Here is a 15,921-nt window from a genome sequence, read left to right on the forward strand (position 1 = left end):
CTCCCAGCCTCAAAAGTATGCAAGACCTGCGAGAGGACGTGGGAGTCTTGGCTTCAGCTCTTTGCCTGGTGGCCTCAACCTCCTCACACCTATGGTGGGTGACTGGTCAAGGCACCTTGGTAAGAAGTTCAGAGCAGGGGTACTGGGCCCAATTCCACCTCCACCAGCGCTGTGATCTTGAGCAACTTACTTAACCTCTCTGTGCCTCAACTATTTCCTCTGCCCCAGCTCTCATCAGTTTCACCTCACAAGTTTTGCCTCACCCATGGTTTTGAGGCTTACAAGTAAAGGGACCAACCAGGTCTCCCTTTCCACGGCTGGTAAACTCCAGGAATGGTTCTGAGAAAAGTTGAGCCTACCATAATCAGTCGTGAGATCTTAAGACAACCCTGCCCTCCCCTCTTTGCCCCCTCTGCGTTCCCATCTGTAAAACGGGTCCCTGAAAACACATCAGTCTCCCAGGTCCCTTCCAAGTTCCGGCTTTTGTCGTTGGCGACTGAGCATCTCATGTTAGCGGGAGTGACCGGAAGGCCAAGCCGCCAGCAGAGACCCATCCATCCATCCCTAGGACCACTCCTGCTCCCCCACCCTCACTTTGGGTGCGGCTGAGGGGGCGGGGTGGAAGCACCAACCGCAGATCTCGGCTGGAGCAGGGAAGGGAGGACTGAGGGGCCCAGAGTTCCTGCTGCCACATATGGTCTGTGGATTTAGGTGTCAAAAACCGGAGAATTAGAAATGGTAATTTTCCGTCATTATGGCTGAAATGCGATCTGTCACAACAACTGGAACATGTCTCCCGGCTAGCGAAAATAATGTTCATGATTAGGAATCATTACGCATGTCAAGCCGAGTCCATTAAGTTGTAGGGAGAAATTAGCCTTGACGGGCGGAATCGAACTACAAATATACAGGCCTCGCCTTCGGGAGGCCGAGCTGCGGCCCCTGGGAAGAAGCCGGCCAGAGAGAGGTGTTTTCTTAATAGGAAACTGCCCAGAGAATTAATACCCCTTTCTTCATTCCCTGTGGGACTCCGCCTCCTCTGCCCACCACCAAGACCCCACCCTAGGAGTGGGACTGGGGCATGTGGATGTCCCAGGCAGTAGCTGGAAGCTTTGAAGTCCTATAGGTCCCCTGGGTGAGCTCCCTACAAGCTTTGTGACCCTGCCCTAGTCACTTGACCCTCCTGAACTTTGCTCCCTCATCTGTTAAGGAGAGATAATCCCACCCACTTCATGGGATTCTCCTGAGGATGAAATGAGATCAAATATGGCCAGAGCTGAGCAGCAGAGCCCCTTTGGACCCATGTGGCCCCTTTTCTCTTTCTGGAGTGCCCTGTCTCTGTTGCCGGGGACCCTGCTCACGGGGGCTGCAGTTGTGTGTTCAGAGGGGTTGGGGATCAGGGTTGAGTGACTGGTACTGAGAAGCTCTTGCCAATCAGGCCCTGAGAAAGGAAGAGAGGGAGGGCTGAATTCACAGCAACTGCTGTGCTTTCTGTACATCTTATCCACCTCTCCCCCTTCACAATATGGGAACGCAGAGGAAAAGGGGTGTGGAGTCTTCCACCCTGCTTATGGGGCCTGGGCCAGCCATCAGCCCACAAGGATCTATGATGTGTCAGGAACCACACTGTCACCAAGGAGAAGAACAAAGTAAATGGAGCCTGGATTAAGAAGGCTTCCTCCTCTACTGGCTGTGTCTCAGACCCCTCTGGAGTCAAAAAGGCAATTTACTATCCCCCTGATGCTTCCTTTAGGGACTTCCCAGGTGGCTTCGTAGTAAAGAATCCTCCTGTCAATGCAGAAGATTCAGGTTCAATCCCTCGGACGATCCCCTGGAGGGGGAAATAGCAACCCACTCCAGTATTCTTGCCTGGAAAGAGCTCATGGACAGAGGAGCCTGGTGGGCTACAGTTCATGCGGTCACAAAGAGGTCAGACAGGACTGAGTGCAAGCACCTATGTGCAATGCTTCCTTAATAAGGAGTTTGGGGAAAATTATTCCCTTTCTGTGGGTGGAAAGGAAAGGGGGAAAGACCAGGGAGAGGCTAGGAAGGCTGATTTCTGTTCAGCCTCCACCCTCATCACCACTGAGAACTTGTTTTGTGCCAGCACCAACTCCAAGGGCTTTGACTACGTTATCTTCTTTTTCTCCCAGCAAACCCATGTCCCATTGTTCCGATGGGGAAAATGAGAGCCAGAGGTTAGGGGACTCGTCCAAAGGTCAAGCATGAAGTAGGGAAAAAGCAAACGCTACAGCCAAGGCTGGCCGGGCCGCCAAAGCCTTAACACCAGGCTGCTATTTTGACCCGCACAGCCAAGGCCAGCTAACCACCCCGTATCTGGTTCTTTTCTCCTCCGCTGCTGGGTGCACGAATCCCGCCTCTTAGAAAGTGAAATGAGCTAAGCAGCATCAACCATCCAGCCCGGCGCTGGACATCGCTTACCCTCCCCTCATTTTCCTCCTCTGTAGGTGGGATCCTCATCACCGCGACTCTGCGGTGGGGAAGGGAACGGAAATGTGGCCGTCGCTGAGTGGTTTTGGAGCCAGACAATCTAGTTCGAACCCCAGCTCCGCCAGCGAGAGCCGCAGCATAGAGGTCGATCTCCAACGTCGGCGGAGCAGCCATCGAGCTCCGAGGAGGGATGAATGAAATAATTCACGGAAAGCACTTAAGGACAACGATTAAGCGCAAACTGATCAGACGCTAAATAAAGCGCGGGTACCGGGGTGGTGAATGCCCACGCAGGCTTGGAGGGCTCCTGTCGAGGAAGGCGAAGTGGCACGCCACCCCCCACCCCCGCCCGTGCTCCTCCAGAAACTTCTTGGCGTCTCCAGCCTCTCCGAGTGCGGGTGATTGGGACCCGGAGGCGCCCTCGGCGGCGCCTCCCAGACCCTCCCGCCGGCCTCCCGAGAAGGAGCGTGTGTTTAAAAGAGCGCTTAGAGCTCTCGGCCTGGTCGCCGCACCCGCAAAAAGGCTCAGTGAAGGACTGAAAAGAAGAGCCAGAGACTTGGCCCAGAATAGAGACCCTCTGATGGAGTCACGGAGGCAGCAACCCGGCCCTACGTCGGGCCTCGCCGAGAGCGCGCTTCCACACACTTGACACGCCAGTGACCTCCCTGGACTGGCCTCCCAAATAACACCCGGCACTCGCCCGCATGAACCCACAGCCCGCTGTATGGTCCTCTTGGCACTTTTATCTCTGTCTCCCACTAGATGGTCAACTCCACCAGGGCGGGGCCGTTTTGCCCTGTTACGCCAGCGCAGAGCAGGCACCTAACAAATAAACCTGAGTATCTGAAAAAATGAATAAAGGAGGACAAAACAGAGGGGAACAAGAAGGTCAGACAGCCTTTCCACAACAAAGATTTTCCTCGTCACCACCACTACCTCAAAACTCTGTTTAGGGCTCCCCTGGAGCTTTCTTTTGAGGTCCTTCCCTGGCTGAGCACCTGGGAAGGTAGGACTCCAGCTGGCCTTCTTGTGTATCTTGCCGCCATCTCCCCTACCTGTTCTGGGGGCTTATTCTCAGGACTGACCCACCGGAAGGCACAACACTGGCCTCCCACAAACACGGGGTACCAGCATGGTGTGGAAAACAGTTGCCACTAATCAATAAACAGTGCACATCTTAGGAAAGAATTATATCTAAAGAAACGCTTCTGCAGGTAAGTTCTTGTGCAGAAGGAATCCTCTGGAAAGCAGATTTCTTTTCTGAACCCTAAAAGTCTCCGAATTGAATTTATTTAAAAACTATAGTTGCAGTGTTAAAGGATGCAGAGAACCTCTTGTCTCAGAGATTCCCAGTTGGGGTTGACCGTTCTCACTCCTTTGGTGATTTTTACAATCTTTCAACATTCCCTGCCTGCCCCTTACCATCACCATAATTATTTTTAATGCTAAATGTCCTTTTATGAACTTTGCAAAACTTACTGAACTTTTCCTAGCACCTACTACCTAGGAAGTACAGGGTTTTTAAATTATTCTACGGCTGCCAAGGGTGGGATGGGGGGGTGATGATTCATATTTTCAGCACTGAAGCTTAAGCTGGATCTTCATGAAGGGCCGGGTTCCAAATCCACATTCTGTTCCTACAGGATTTTTCAGGCGGAAGCTCTCTGTCTTCTCTTCTTGTTCAGTCGCTAAGTCATGTCCGACTTTTTGCAACCCTGTGGACTGCAGCAGGCCAGGCTTCCCTGTCCTTCACTATCTCCCAAAGTTTGCTCCCCAGCTTAGCTGAGCCCTTCTGAACTCACCACCTTCTCCCACTCCCGCGCCTTCTCATGCAACCAGAACAGTCTTGAGACTCAACAGAAGTGGCCCAGAGAATCCATACTGGAAACATGAGTTGCAAGACAGCAGGAATCTAAAACGTTGGTGTGCTTACCGCGTGCCAGGCCCTGAGTTGGGAATCCAAAGACCTAGGGCAGTCGCTGGAAGGGGCAGTCCCAGCTAGGAGACTGCCAGCTGTGCGGGAGGCCTGTCACCCCTCTGAGTCTGGAGAAGCCTCTCTGCCCAGAGTCGCTGAGGGTTCAGTCCTGCCATCTGACACACCGCCACCCCAGGGTCTTGGCACAAGCCCGGCCTGGGTCTCAGCGCCCTGCCGGCTAGCAGCGGGCCCTCTCCATTCACAGCGTCTGTCCAATTCCAAAATTGGACCACCAGCAGCCCTCCCATATAAATCAGAGACGGGGAACGTTTATTCAGGGCCATGGTTCGCTCAGCCCTTAACTGGTCAGATTATATGTGCACTTGATGGGCTTTTAAAGAGGATCAAAACTGAGGTTGATGCGCTTCGTGGAGTTTGCTGTCGGCCACGCGGGCTGCCCAAGCGCTGGGAAGAACCTTGAGCCTGAGGCGAAATAACCTGACCCCCGAGGCACGCCCGGATCTCACACTCAGCCCTTCCTCAGGGCCTGCGCCGGACCAGCCGGGAGAAAAGAATTTGCCGAAGCTCGGGAAAGCTCCGCTGACCCTATTGATCTGTGCGCGCGTGCTCCTGTGACCACGCACTCAAAGTCCGAGGTGCGAGTAGGGTGTGGGCGGGACAGGCAAGGAGAAACCCAGGATCTCGGTCCTCACTCATCGGTCCTGCCAGTTCGTACGTCCTGAACGACGAGGAGCGAGACTCCGCCCTGGGCGTTTAGTGCCACTGCGGGCCCTTCCTCCTTGGGGTCCCGACACCAAGGGCCCAGTATCACTTATCCTCTCGTCCAGGGATACGGACCGGGACAGGGGGACAGATTTGGGATTTTTTTTTAATCGAAACGCGGCGGGGAGCGTTGCTAGGGAAAGGCCTGAGATCGCCTGAGACCTGGAAGGAGAGCGCTTCAGCGCCGGGGGAGGTCTTCCGTGAGCCCACCTTATCGCTCACCTGCCCTGTGTCCGCGTATCTCTTCTCCACTCTTTCTCACCACCTGTCTCTGCGTCTATAGTTTCGTTTCCCACGGTCCGCAGGGGCCAAAGACACGTCGCTCAGCTTCTCCCGGAGAGAGGAGGGACAGTGTCCCGGGCCTCCTTAAGGAGGAGGGATTCCCGGAAGTCAGTCACCCTGGTGACACCCGCACACCGAGTCCAGGATGCGCCGGCCCCCGCCAGCGGGAATACCAGCGATACCCGAGCAGGGAGGAACGCCAATCCCATCAGCACCCTTTGCAAAAACACAGCAGAAACGTGAGAAAGCAGGACCAACCCTCAGATCTGCCGGTCCTTCGAAGCTGTGGGCACAATTCAGGGTCAGAGCTAGGGTCACTCGAGCTCCCTTGCGCCCTCTGACCCTAGGCAACCCCTGTACCCTCCGATAGGCGCGGTCTTGCTAAGGGCGCGCAGCAAGGCGTGGACCAGTCGGGGACGCCCAAGTCCGGAGTTGGCACTGTGGGCCCCATCCGGCCAGCACTCCCCCCGCCCCCACCCAATCAGACCCCAGGTACCCAGAGCGGCAGCACCGGTGCGTGCTGCTATGCTTGTCCGTGCGTAAAAATCCCGACCGCCCAGCTCCGCCACGCCGCCGAGGGAGGCCTCGGAACACACAAGGGAAACCATTCAAAAATGTTAATAAGCTTATTAAAATAAGCGGCTTTACTGGCTCTTGTTTTACAGCGTGCCGCCCACCCTTGCTTTCTGGTGGACCACGGCAGAGAAAACACTTGCGCCATTAATTTTTTTTTTTTTTTTTTCCTTAACACGTTGCGTTTTCCACCCAAGGATATGGGACTCGCTGGAGCTCAGCGCGGCCACAGAAGCGGAATGGCCGCAGATCTCCTCTCTCCCAAGCTTGGTGGGTGGGGAGAAATCTTCGCAGCAGAAAAGGCTGGACTTTTCAAAAGAGCTGACCACCCAGGCCGGGACAGCAGATAAAGGAGGCCCAAAGATAATGACCTTGGGGAGGCCCAGATTCTTCAAACTCCCTCCCCGAGGGGAAGAAACCCTGCTCCCAAAGGGGATGGCAGTTATTTACGGTAAAATATAAAAAGGCTTTGTCCTTCCTTCTACTTCTAGCTGTGGGTGAGTGTAGACCCTAAAGGCTATCCAGAAGCCTGAAGGAGCATCTCACAACTTTCTTTTCTCTATTTAATTTTTGAAATAGAGATTCAGAGAAAAGAAATTAATTTCATATGACTCAAGGGAGTGGCAGAGCTGCTTCTCACCTGTGGACTCCAGGTCGGAAGGAGAATCACTTTAAGCATCTATGAGGCGCAGGGTGGAGAGAGAAGCCCTCACCTTGTGCATCCCACACCTCCAGGACCCTGGTTGCCCTAGGTGCCGGGGCGCGGGTCCAAGTCCTAGGGAGGGTGGCTCAGCCCGAGGCCTGAAAATGTGGCTGCGGGAGGCACCCGGCCTGGATTCACCAACAAGCCCCGAGGCCTGGAGCAGCCCTTAAGCTGGATCCTCACGCCAGAATCTAAAGCTGCAATTGCAGAAACAGCAGGGAAGGCTGCAGGCGCTCGCTGGAGACGTGAGGCCTGTGCAGAGACCACGAGCTCTTGGCTCCGAGGGCGCATTAACGGCTGGGCTGCGGGCCGCACCCGGGACTGCGGGCGGGGCGCGGAACGAGAGAACCCCAGCGCCTGTAGTGGGGCGCGTGGGGCAGATCGCGGGCCTCGCCCGGGGGGAGTGTGTCACGCTCACTCACTCAGACTTGGAGGGAACGTGGAACCCAGCACCGAGCTTACCTCTCCAGAGGCTCCGGGGCGACGCCCCTATTCCCGCAGCTACCGAATGTTCCCTTTGAACTTAACATTCCAGCAGGAACAGAGAGGTGCTGTTCGCCAGTGCCGAGGTGCCGGGTCAGCTCCGGGCCGGTCCGAAGCCACGCTCCGGCCTTTCCCTGCCCGACTCCAAGCCAGAAAACTGCAACGGGAGCTGCCGCTTCGGGAGGGGTGCGGGGCCGCGGAATCAGCTGCCCAGTTCCTACGAATTGCCCTAAAAATGGGCTTTTTGATGCTTCCTTCCTTCCTAGGAAGTACAACTTCAGATACATCTAACAGGTTTGAAATAAGTTCATCGTTCTCCTTAACCTGGACTCCACACCAGACCACCTGGATTGTAATTTTAAAAACACAAATAAATACTCTAATAATTTGAACAACCCAATTTGTGTTGAATAACTTATATGTGTGACTACAGGGGGAAAAAACCCTAATTTATTACATGATGTAACCATTTACAATATAACACTTTTCTTTTTTGCAATCCTGTTTTGGCGTTTCTTCATTGCAAAAACATATTTATCAGGAGACTCCAAAACTGGAGGAGGTCCAGGGTCTCTACCCGTCTGTGGGCCCCTTCCCTGAGCACCACAGAGCACTCGGAACCCTGCGGAGGGTGCAGGAGTTCAAGTAAGATTGTTGCAGATCAGCCAACTCAGCATTGCCCAGAAGTTCATAAAAATATAATAATGGCAACAATAATAGCAGGTCCACACCAGCTGCACGGTGCTTAATGGATTTCAAAGCACACCCAGCCTCTTGTGAACCAACCACACCCGAGGCCAAACCTGGGGGATGCTGGCTCTGACTGCTGAAGGACAATTCACCCTGCTACCTTGAATCCTAAAATACACTTCTGAGCTTTGAATGACGCTGACTTGGCCTCTTGACGATCTGTGACTTTGGGAGGGTCAGTTTCCCCCTCTTTGAGCCTCAGTTTCCCCATCTGCAAAATGGGGAGGTGATGTCCACCCAGCTAAAAGGCGGCCTTGGGGAACTACTAGTGGAGGACGGGATGCAGGAAGCACTTATTCAATAATGATGCCCTGGACAAAAGGACTAGAATTAGAGGAATTGTTATGATTGTTGCTTCTGGTGTTGTGACTGTTTGGCTGCTCCTCCCAGCCGATACTCTTGCTTCCTTAGTGGCTCTGGGTGTGGCCTGACTTCTTCAGCAGCCTTGCAACACCCACAAGCGCCTGAATTTGCCCTGCCCACCCTCAGCGCTTTAAAGCTTTTGCTGTGCCCAGGCAGCTCGGTGTGGTTCCTAATGAAGCCTGTTAGCAGCGGGGAGCTGGTGGCCCGAAAGCCTGAAGCCCTGCAGTGCCTGCAGAGGCCTGAGCCCCAGCTCAGGTCTGTCTCCCTCCCTTCCTCATCCTCTGAGCCCAAGGGCTTCTCAGCCACTGCCCTGGTTGCCAGGAATGTGTGATTCTTCCAGCTTTCCCCAAGGCAAGAGACTTTCTATAAGGCAAGGTGAACTCCATGGAAAGCCAGATTCCAGCTTTCTTCTGGTGATGAAAGGCAAGTGGAGGCCATTGGAGTCCTCGCCGCGTGGACATCTGCAGGCCTGGGACGAGGTCCTGCCCCTGTGGGATGCTGGTGTGACTCTACCACGCTCGGCCAGTTTCCTGCTCCCCCAAACGCCACTCCTCCTCCGGCCCAGCCTCTTGGGGTTCAGGCATGACTACCATGACTCTCATTGATATAGACATTCGGTCGTAGCGTTTGAACTCTCCTCATCTTCTCCAGTGAAGTCAGATTCCCCGTCTTTTGCTAAAGTGGAGAAGTGGGGATTCGCCAAGGCCTGGGAACCCTTTATTTTCTGAAAAGCAATCCATCCCCAAACTCTCTCTACTGTTTGGAGATACTCTTGGGGGTCTGGGAACCCCGCGAATCAATCATTCGTCTGAGTGAGATGTTGCTTGGGACTGCCATAGTCAACAGGTCCTGGAGTTCAGGTTAAACACACATGTACACACTCACCAGTGACATCTAGTAGCCTACCATCCCAAATTTGCAGCCCTGAGCAAGATTTGTAGACCCAGCCTGATCCCTTGGGACTGATTTCAGCACAGGTCACAGAATGTTCTGCCTGCTTACCCAGCCACAGCTCCCATCTAAGTGTGTGGGTCAAACCCAGTGGTCTTTTTGCCAGCTCTGAAATTCACTAAAGGCTGAAAAGGACTGAGAAAGGTGAAGTCAAAAGGCTCCCGAACTCCAGCGACAGCTCTTGACGACCAGGCCCTGGCGAGGCCCAGAGGGTTCGGCAGGGCCCAGGGTCACAGGGAGTGGATGAGGGAAGATGCACTTGGACAGGAAGTAGGGCAGGCAGAAAGCAAGACTGACTTTCTCGCCTTTAAAGAAAGGGCCAGGGTGGGAGTCGAGAAGGAAAGGAAATAAAGTAATTCCGAAAATCTCCAACAGAAAAGCCGCGTCTGCGGCCTGGGGCCCAGGTAAAGACATCCATCTTGGGTCGTGAAATGTGGTGGGAAATTGTCGGAGGGCGGGCTGGACCCGGAGGCCGCCTCCGGCTCCTGGAATCAGATCTTACGGCCTCGCGCCAACACCAGCGGCGGGGCAGCTCAGAGTGAAACTGCAACAATTCGGGTCAAACTGAATTCGTTTGAGTCAGGTTTCCCAGGCGACTCGAGCCAGCCCAGTAGAACCGGCCCAGGCCAGGAGCCCCAAGGGGCTCAAGGAAGGGAAGGGGGCGACCCCGCCTGCCTAAGAGATCCCCAGTCCTCTGGACTCCAAATTCGCCAGGATGGAGAACAAAGTACAATCTCAGGACGTGGCCACAAACTACTGAGGTTTTCAGAAGGAGGGGGAAAAAAAACCTCCCCTCCTCTCCCAAGATCTCTGGAGAGCAGAGAGGAGATTCTAGCATTATCGGAAATGTTCTAATTTTATGTAAGGAAAAGGCATTCGGGATTAATGACGCGATTAAAATGGAATTTTAAAAGGTATCAAAAAGAAACCAAATCACCGACGGAACCCTTTGGAAGGGAGCCGGACTTGGGGGCCAGGGCGTGCATATGCTGAGGCCGTTTGCTTTTTCCTTGGCGTCTCCCCATTTCCAGAAGCAGGAATTGTTTTTGTAAAACCTTCCTTGGGAATCGCTGGCACCGCCGGGAGAGGGGTGGCAGAAGCCGAGGCTTGTGGGTGCCTAGGTCAGAGGGTCAGAGGCTGGGAAAGACCGCGGGCAGGGGAGGACAGCGCGCTGGCCTACCCGCTCCGGGTGAAATTGAAAGCTAGCCTGGCCTGGGTTTCAGTGTTTTCCCAGCTGGGCCTCGGACTGAAGGCCTCGGCGCCTGCAGTGTGGCATTAACTCTTCCTGACTCGCCCCGAACCCGACGTGAGGGGCGCGTAGTGGTGAGCGGTTGGCACCGGTGAGTCCTTGGCATCTGGAGAGTTATTCTGGGGAACGCTGGCTGGGCGCAGTTCATCTCTAAAATGGGGCAATTAAATAAGCAAAGTCGCCCTGCCCATCCTCTGCTCCCACGGTGGGCTTCTTTGCACAGCAAATGAAGACGTGTCCTTGGGGGAGTGAGTGGGAACGCTTTGGGATAAGGTGCAGAGTCATTTGCACCCGGCAGGGGTCAAAGTGCAGGAGACACCTTTTTAGCTCTTCCTTCACCCCTAATCGGTTCAGAATTCCAGCGAGAGTTTTTGCTAGCCTAGTCTGGAAACGAAATAATAATAGGATCACTTGGAGCAAACTCTCAGAAAATTGAAAGCAGAGAGGATACTGGCAGGTGGACAAGTGAACAGGTGGGATTGGGGGTGGGGGCATGGAAATTGGCAGCGGGTTCAGCTCTGGAGAAGGGAATGGCAATGGCAGCCCACTCCAGTATTCTTTCCTGGAGACTTCCATGGACAGAGGAGCCTGGCGGGCTACAGTCCCTGGGGTCGCCAAGAGTTGGACAGAACTGAGCGGCTTTCATTCAACTCGGGACGCTTCCTAGACTCTGACATACTAGTGCCCACGGAGGAGGGGGGGGGCGGGGGAAGGGGAATCTTAGGCATTTGCTCCGGATTCACTGGGATTCCTCTGTGACTCCTGCTAAGTCCCAGAAATAGCGATTCCCTGAGCCGTGCGGGTTTAAACCCTTCCTGGAGGTGAGGAGCCAGGTGGCTTCTGTGGTGGGGGAGAGGACTCCTGGAGAGGACTGAATGGGAGACTGAGCCCACGATACCGGTTCCCCCAAAGCCAGACAGAGAGAGGCTCAGAGAACACATGGCGTCCAGGAGGGCATGTTAAACTAAAAGTTTATAAATTAAAAGGGGAAAAAAATACAACGAATAGAGCTTCCAAATTTCACAAATCTTTTTAAAGTTAATACTCTAGTTGAGTGCACAATGCCCTTAAGGAGGCGACAAGCGGCGAGGCTGACAGGGTCACCTGTCTTAGGGACAGGGATGGGAGAACCCGGGTCCGGAGGCAGGAGTCGCAGAGGGTGGAGAGGATATTCACATTGAATACAAAAATAACGGTCATTTGAATACAAACAACTGCAAAGTGCTACAAGTTTTAACCTCCTTAAAAAGAGAGAGAGAGAAAGAAAAAGAAAGGAAAGTTCTGTGGACTCCTGGTTTGCTCTCTCTCCTGGTTCAGGGGCTTCCAGGAGCTGCCTGGGTTGGTCGCAGCCCCGGGACTCCGAGACGGAAGACACCGGGCCATGCCCTGCTCAGTGCCCAGAGGCTCCCTTCCATACATTCAGCACCCAATCAGGCGCCCCCACCCAAGCTGCGACAGCGGGGAGGGATGGGGCAGAGGGCCGGCAAACCAAGCACTTCACGGTTCAATGAACCCCTAGCCTGGGGCTCCTTGGGGACTGCCCGTGTTCCGTACCCCTTTGTAACAAATGCGATTTCCAAAAATAATAGATATGTAGATATACATAGATCGGTAGCATGGATACCATGAACTAGTGTGGCCTAGCGCACGAAGCTCCCGCAGGCCTGACATGCTGGGATTCAGGCTTCCGTGGTCTCCAGGAGCTCTCTCCGCTCTGGGAAACGCCATCCCCAGGCAGACACAACCCAAATCCAACAGTGCGGTGGTAATAAATAGTGTCCGAGGGCTTCCCAGCAGGTGGGGACGAGGGGACGCCGGGTCCCTAGGCCATAGGATGCCTCTGTTCCAACTAGAAAAAAAGGCGCCCCCCTCTGGGTAGACCCCATCCCTGCGGCCAGGGCGCACGTCCTAGCGAGAGCAGCCGAGCTGGATTTCATCCTCCACCTGCCGCCCCCTCGGCGGGGCGCCCCTGTACCGGGCACAACCCTGCAGGGCCATCGGCGCCCGTCCGGAGCTGGGGCACTGGGATCCTTCGCGGCCTCACCGCAGGCCGGCTCACTGGGTGCCCGCGGCGGCCGCGCACGTGGAGAGCGCCCAGCCGGGGAGGCAGTAATAAGGGTAATAGTAGGAGGGCTGCAGGGGCAACAGCGAGGGTGGTCGCAGCACCTCTCCGGGCAGGTACTGTCTCTGATCGTCGCGGACCAGCACCTTCACCGCCACCTTCTTGGCGGCGGGCGCCGAGGCCAGCAGGTCGGCAGCCATCTGCCGGCGCTTGGTCTTGTAGCGACGGTTCTGGAACCAGATCTTCACCTGCGTCTCAGTGAGCTTCAGCGACGCGGCCAGGTCTGCGCGCTCCGGCCCGGACAGGTAGCGCTGGTGGTTGAAGCGGCGCTCCAGCTCGAAGACCTGCGCGTGCGAGAAGGCGGCGCGCGAACGCTTCTTGCGGGGCTTGGGCGCAGCGGGCCCCTCCTCCTCCTCCGCGCCGCCCGCCGGCCTGCCGCCGCCACCGCCGCTGCACAGCGTGGGCACGCGTGCGCCTCCCGGGCCAACCCCGTCGTCCTCGGCCCTCGGGCTGCGGTCGCCTGCGGACCCGGTGGGAACAGAAACAAGACAGTGTCAGCGCCGCCGAGGAGTGAGGTCCGGCCTCAACCGCTGGCGTGGGGGTTGGGGGTTGGGTTGGGAGGCGGATATACACTTTGATCCCGCCGGAGTGGTGGGGTGGGCCTGGAAGCCACGGTCCGGGAGGCGAGTCTTAAAACTCTGCCCCATTCGCTTCCTGCTTCTCTCTAGGCTTGTGAGCCGGCAAGGAACTCAGCCGCTGTATCAACGCTGTGCGGCCAAGATCCAGCTCCCTGCCTTCTCTGAGCTCCTCCGGGCTCTTCTCAGCAAATGGGGACATCGGGTCTGAGCGTCCCCCAAAACCTTCTCCGCTCTCAGTCCTAGAACCCCGGGACACTCTCCCTGGGTTCACCCGCCACCTCGCGCGCGCACACGCATCACACGCGGGCTGCGGCAACAGGCTACTGTCAAGGACGTGGGTAGGTTTCTCCCTCGCCCTTCGAAAGGATATAAAAGGAAGGCTGGGGATTGAGGGGTGTCCCCGCTTCGAATCCTTAGACCCTAATCCGATGCCTGCTCCTGGGTCCCTTCCTTGCTCCCCCCGGCTGCACCCTAGCAGAGGTCCAGCACTCTAGCCTGCAGCAGATACTGTTCGATTGGAGCCAACGCTGAGGCCTACACCGTCCAACCGAAAGGGAACGCACGGGGGTCTTTCTGACCAAAGCGCGTCCCGGCTCGTGGCTGAGGAGGGCCCTCTCCCTTTTGGGTCTGGGATGACCTAAATCGAGCCCGGCTGCCTTCTGCTGGCTGCGGGGTTACTCCAGCTCTTGGGTCTTCAGCCCAGCGCAGCTCTCTCTAGCCTGGGGTCTAAGAAAGCTACATAAACCCTCTTCCCAAAGCTCTGGCTTGGTTGGGTTCCGGCCCACTTGAATGTTATCCCTTGCTACCTATCTTTGAGCTGCCCGGTCCAGGCTCTGGGACCTCAGGCTGGGAGCATCTCTGATCTCTGGGCCTTGGAGAAGGAAATGGCAACCCACTCCAGTATTCTTGCCTGGAGGATCCCATGGACAGAGGAGCCTGGCGGGCTACAGTCCGTGGGGTCATAAAGAGTCCAACAGGACTTCAAAGAATAAACAATAACTGCTCTGTGGGCCAGGCCCAGGGTACTGGCTCCCCAAGGTCTCTGGTTCGCTGCCTCTTCCCTTTCCTTGATTTTGGGGATTTGGAGACAGACTCAACCCAAGGCACTGGCGATGGACTCAAGGCTAGGATGCAGTGGTTCCCTCCCACCCGGTTCTAAAGCACACTGCCCGAGATCGTCGTCTGAAACTTCACCCCATCCGCCCTCTCTGGGGTTCAGTGGCTGGAGGGTTAGAGCAGCCCTCGCCAGCGCGCGGAGCTAAGGGTCTTGGCCAACGCGGGGGCCCCAGGGCGCGGGGTGCTCACAGCGCGCCCACCTCACTCTGCGCGGTTGCCCTCCTTGCCCAGCCCCTCAGCCCGGCCCCCTTTCCCAGCGAAGCCTTGGCCGAACCTGAGACGCTGGCCGACATCTCACTGTCGCTCCGGCCTGCGGCTTCCTCCTCCAGGTCCTTGGCGGCGGGCAGCTCGCAGACCGGCTGGCCGAGGCCCAGGGTCGCCCCTGCACGGCAGGCGCCGCTGGCCCCCGGCGGCTCCGCGCAGCGCCGGCCGCCCTCGTTCTCCTCGCTCAGCGCCGAGTCCGAGTCCCAGCCGCCCGGGCTCTCCGCGGTCCGCCCCGCAGCCGTTCTGGTCCCCGCAGGCGACGCCAGCAGAGAGTCCTCGGCGCCCCCCAGCGCGCCCGCGTCTGTCTCCCCAAAAAGTCGCCAGCAACAGACAGCGGGCGCCGAAGCCACTGCCACCGCTGTGCCCCCGGGTACCGAGCGCCCCTCGGTCGCGGGCAGCCCGCCGCGCTCCTCTTTCTTGTTGAGGATCGCCTGGATGGAGAAGGGCGTCAAGGTGTTGGCGCCGCGCACAGCCATCAGCGCCGCGGGCCGGAGCGGCCGGGCGGGCGGGCGGCTGGGGCGCGCGGGCAGCTCCGAGCTGGATGGAGCGCGCGGGGGCCTCTGCAGCGCGAGTGAGCCCGGCGCGCGCGCGCGAGGCCCCTGCAGCCCACTCCTGCGCTGCCTAGCAGCCTCCGCCCCCCACGGGCCCCGGATCAGCGCCGACCCTCACCCCCACTTCCGAGGCCCACCCCACCCGGAGACCCCCCCTCCCCCCCAATCCAGCGCCAGAAGTTCTCCTTTTCGCAGCTCGGCTGGATTAATCTCCCTTAGGGGTGGGCCGGGGTCTGGCCCTCGGAGGACTTGGAGTGGGGAGGGGAGGATCGGCGAGGCCCCCCTCCGCGGCTGCAGTCCCCTCTCCAGCGCCTCCGGGGCGCACGGCCCGAGTCACTTTTTCTTTGCGCCTCTGGTCTCTTCCTTCCCCGCCTGCAGGATTTCGCTCCTCGGATCGTCGTCTCCGAGCCCTGCTGGGCCGGCTCTTCCGGAGCCCACCCCCGGCGGCGAAGGCGGCGGCGGCGACGGCCTCAGGATTCCGAGAGGCGCGGGGCACCTTGTTACCCCCGTCCCGGTTTTATCTGTTTCTTCTCTCTTTCCTTCCCCAGCGTTCCACCGTCCACCCCCCCTCCCGCCCGGGTGTCATTCCTCACTGCTGAGTGACAGCATCAGGCCACGCCCCTTCGGGGGGCGGTCCCGGGCCTTCCCGACCGCCCATTGGTTGGGTCCTCCTGGGCGACGTTGACTTGAACCGACAAAACTGGGCACGTTGCTCAGAGAAAGTCAGGGTCTGACTTAACCCCTTTTCTCCCAAGTCTGGTCCTCGAAGCATCATACTCTAGCCGCA

The 15,921-nt window shown here is 57.1% G+C and overlaps 1 protein-coding gene across 1 annotated transcript; it reads right to left on the bottom strand.

Annotated features, from left to right (window-relative positions):
- Positions 1-12,558: 12,558 nt before the first annotated feature.
- NKX3-2 (NK3 homeobox 2) lies at positions 12,559-15,059 on the bottom strand. The gene is made up of 2 exons (NM_001193133.1): positions 14,594-15,059; positions 12,559-13,085 (listed from the first exon to the last, which is right to left on the bottom strand). The coding sequence occupies exons 1-2, from the start codon at positions 15,057-15,059 to the stop codon at positions 12,559-12,561; spliced, it is 993 nt and encodes a 330-aa protein (NP_001180062.1).
- Between the last annotated feature and the right edge of the window lie 862 nt (positions 15,060-15,921).

Source organism: Bos taurus, chromosome 6 (genome assembly GCF_002263795.3).
Source record: "Bos taurus isolate L1 Dominette 01449 registration number 42190680 breed Hereford chromosome 6, ARS-UCD2.0, whole genome shotgun sequence".
NCBI lineage: Eukaryota > Metazoa > Chordata > Mammalia > Artiodactyla > Bovidae > Bos > Bos taurus.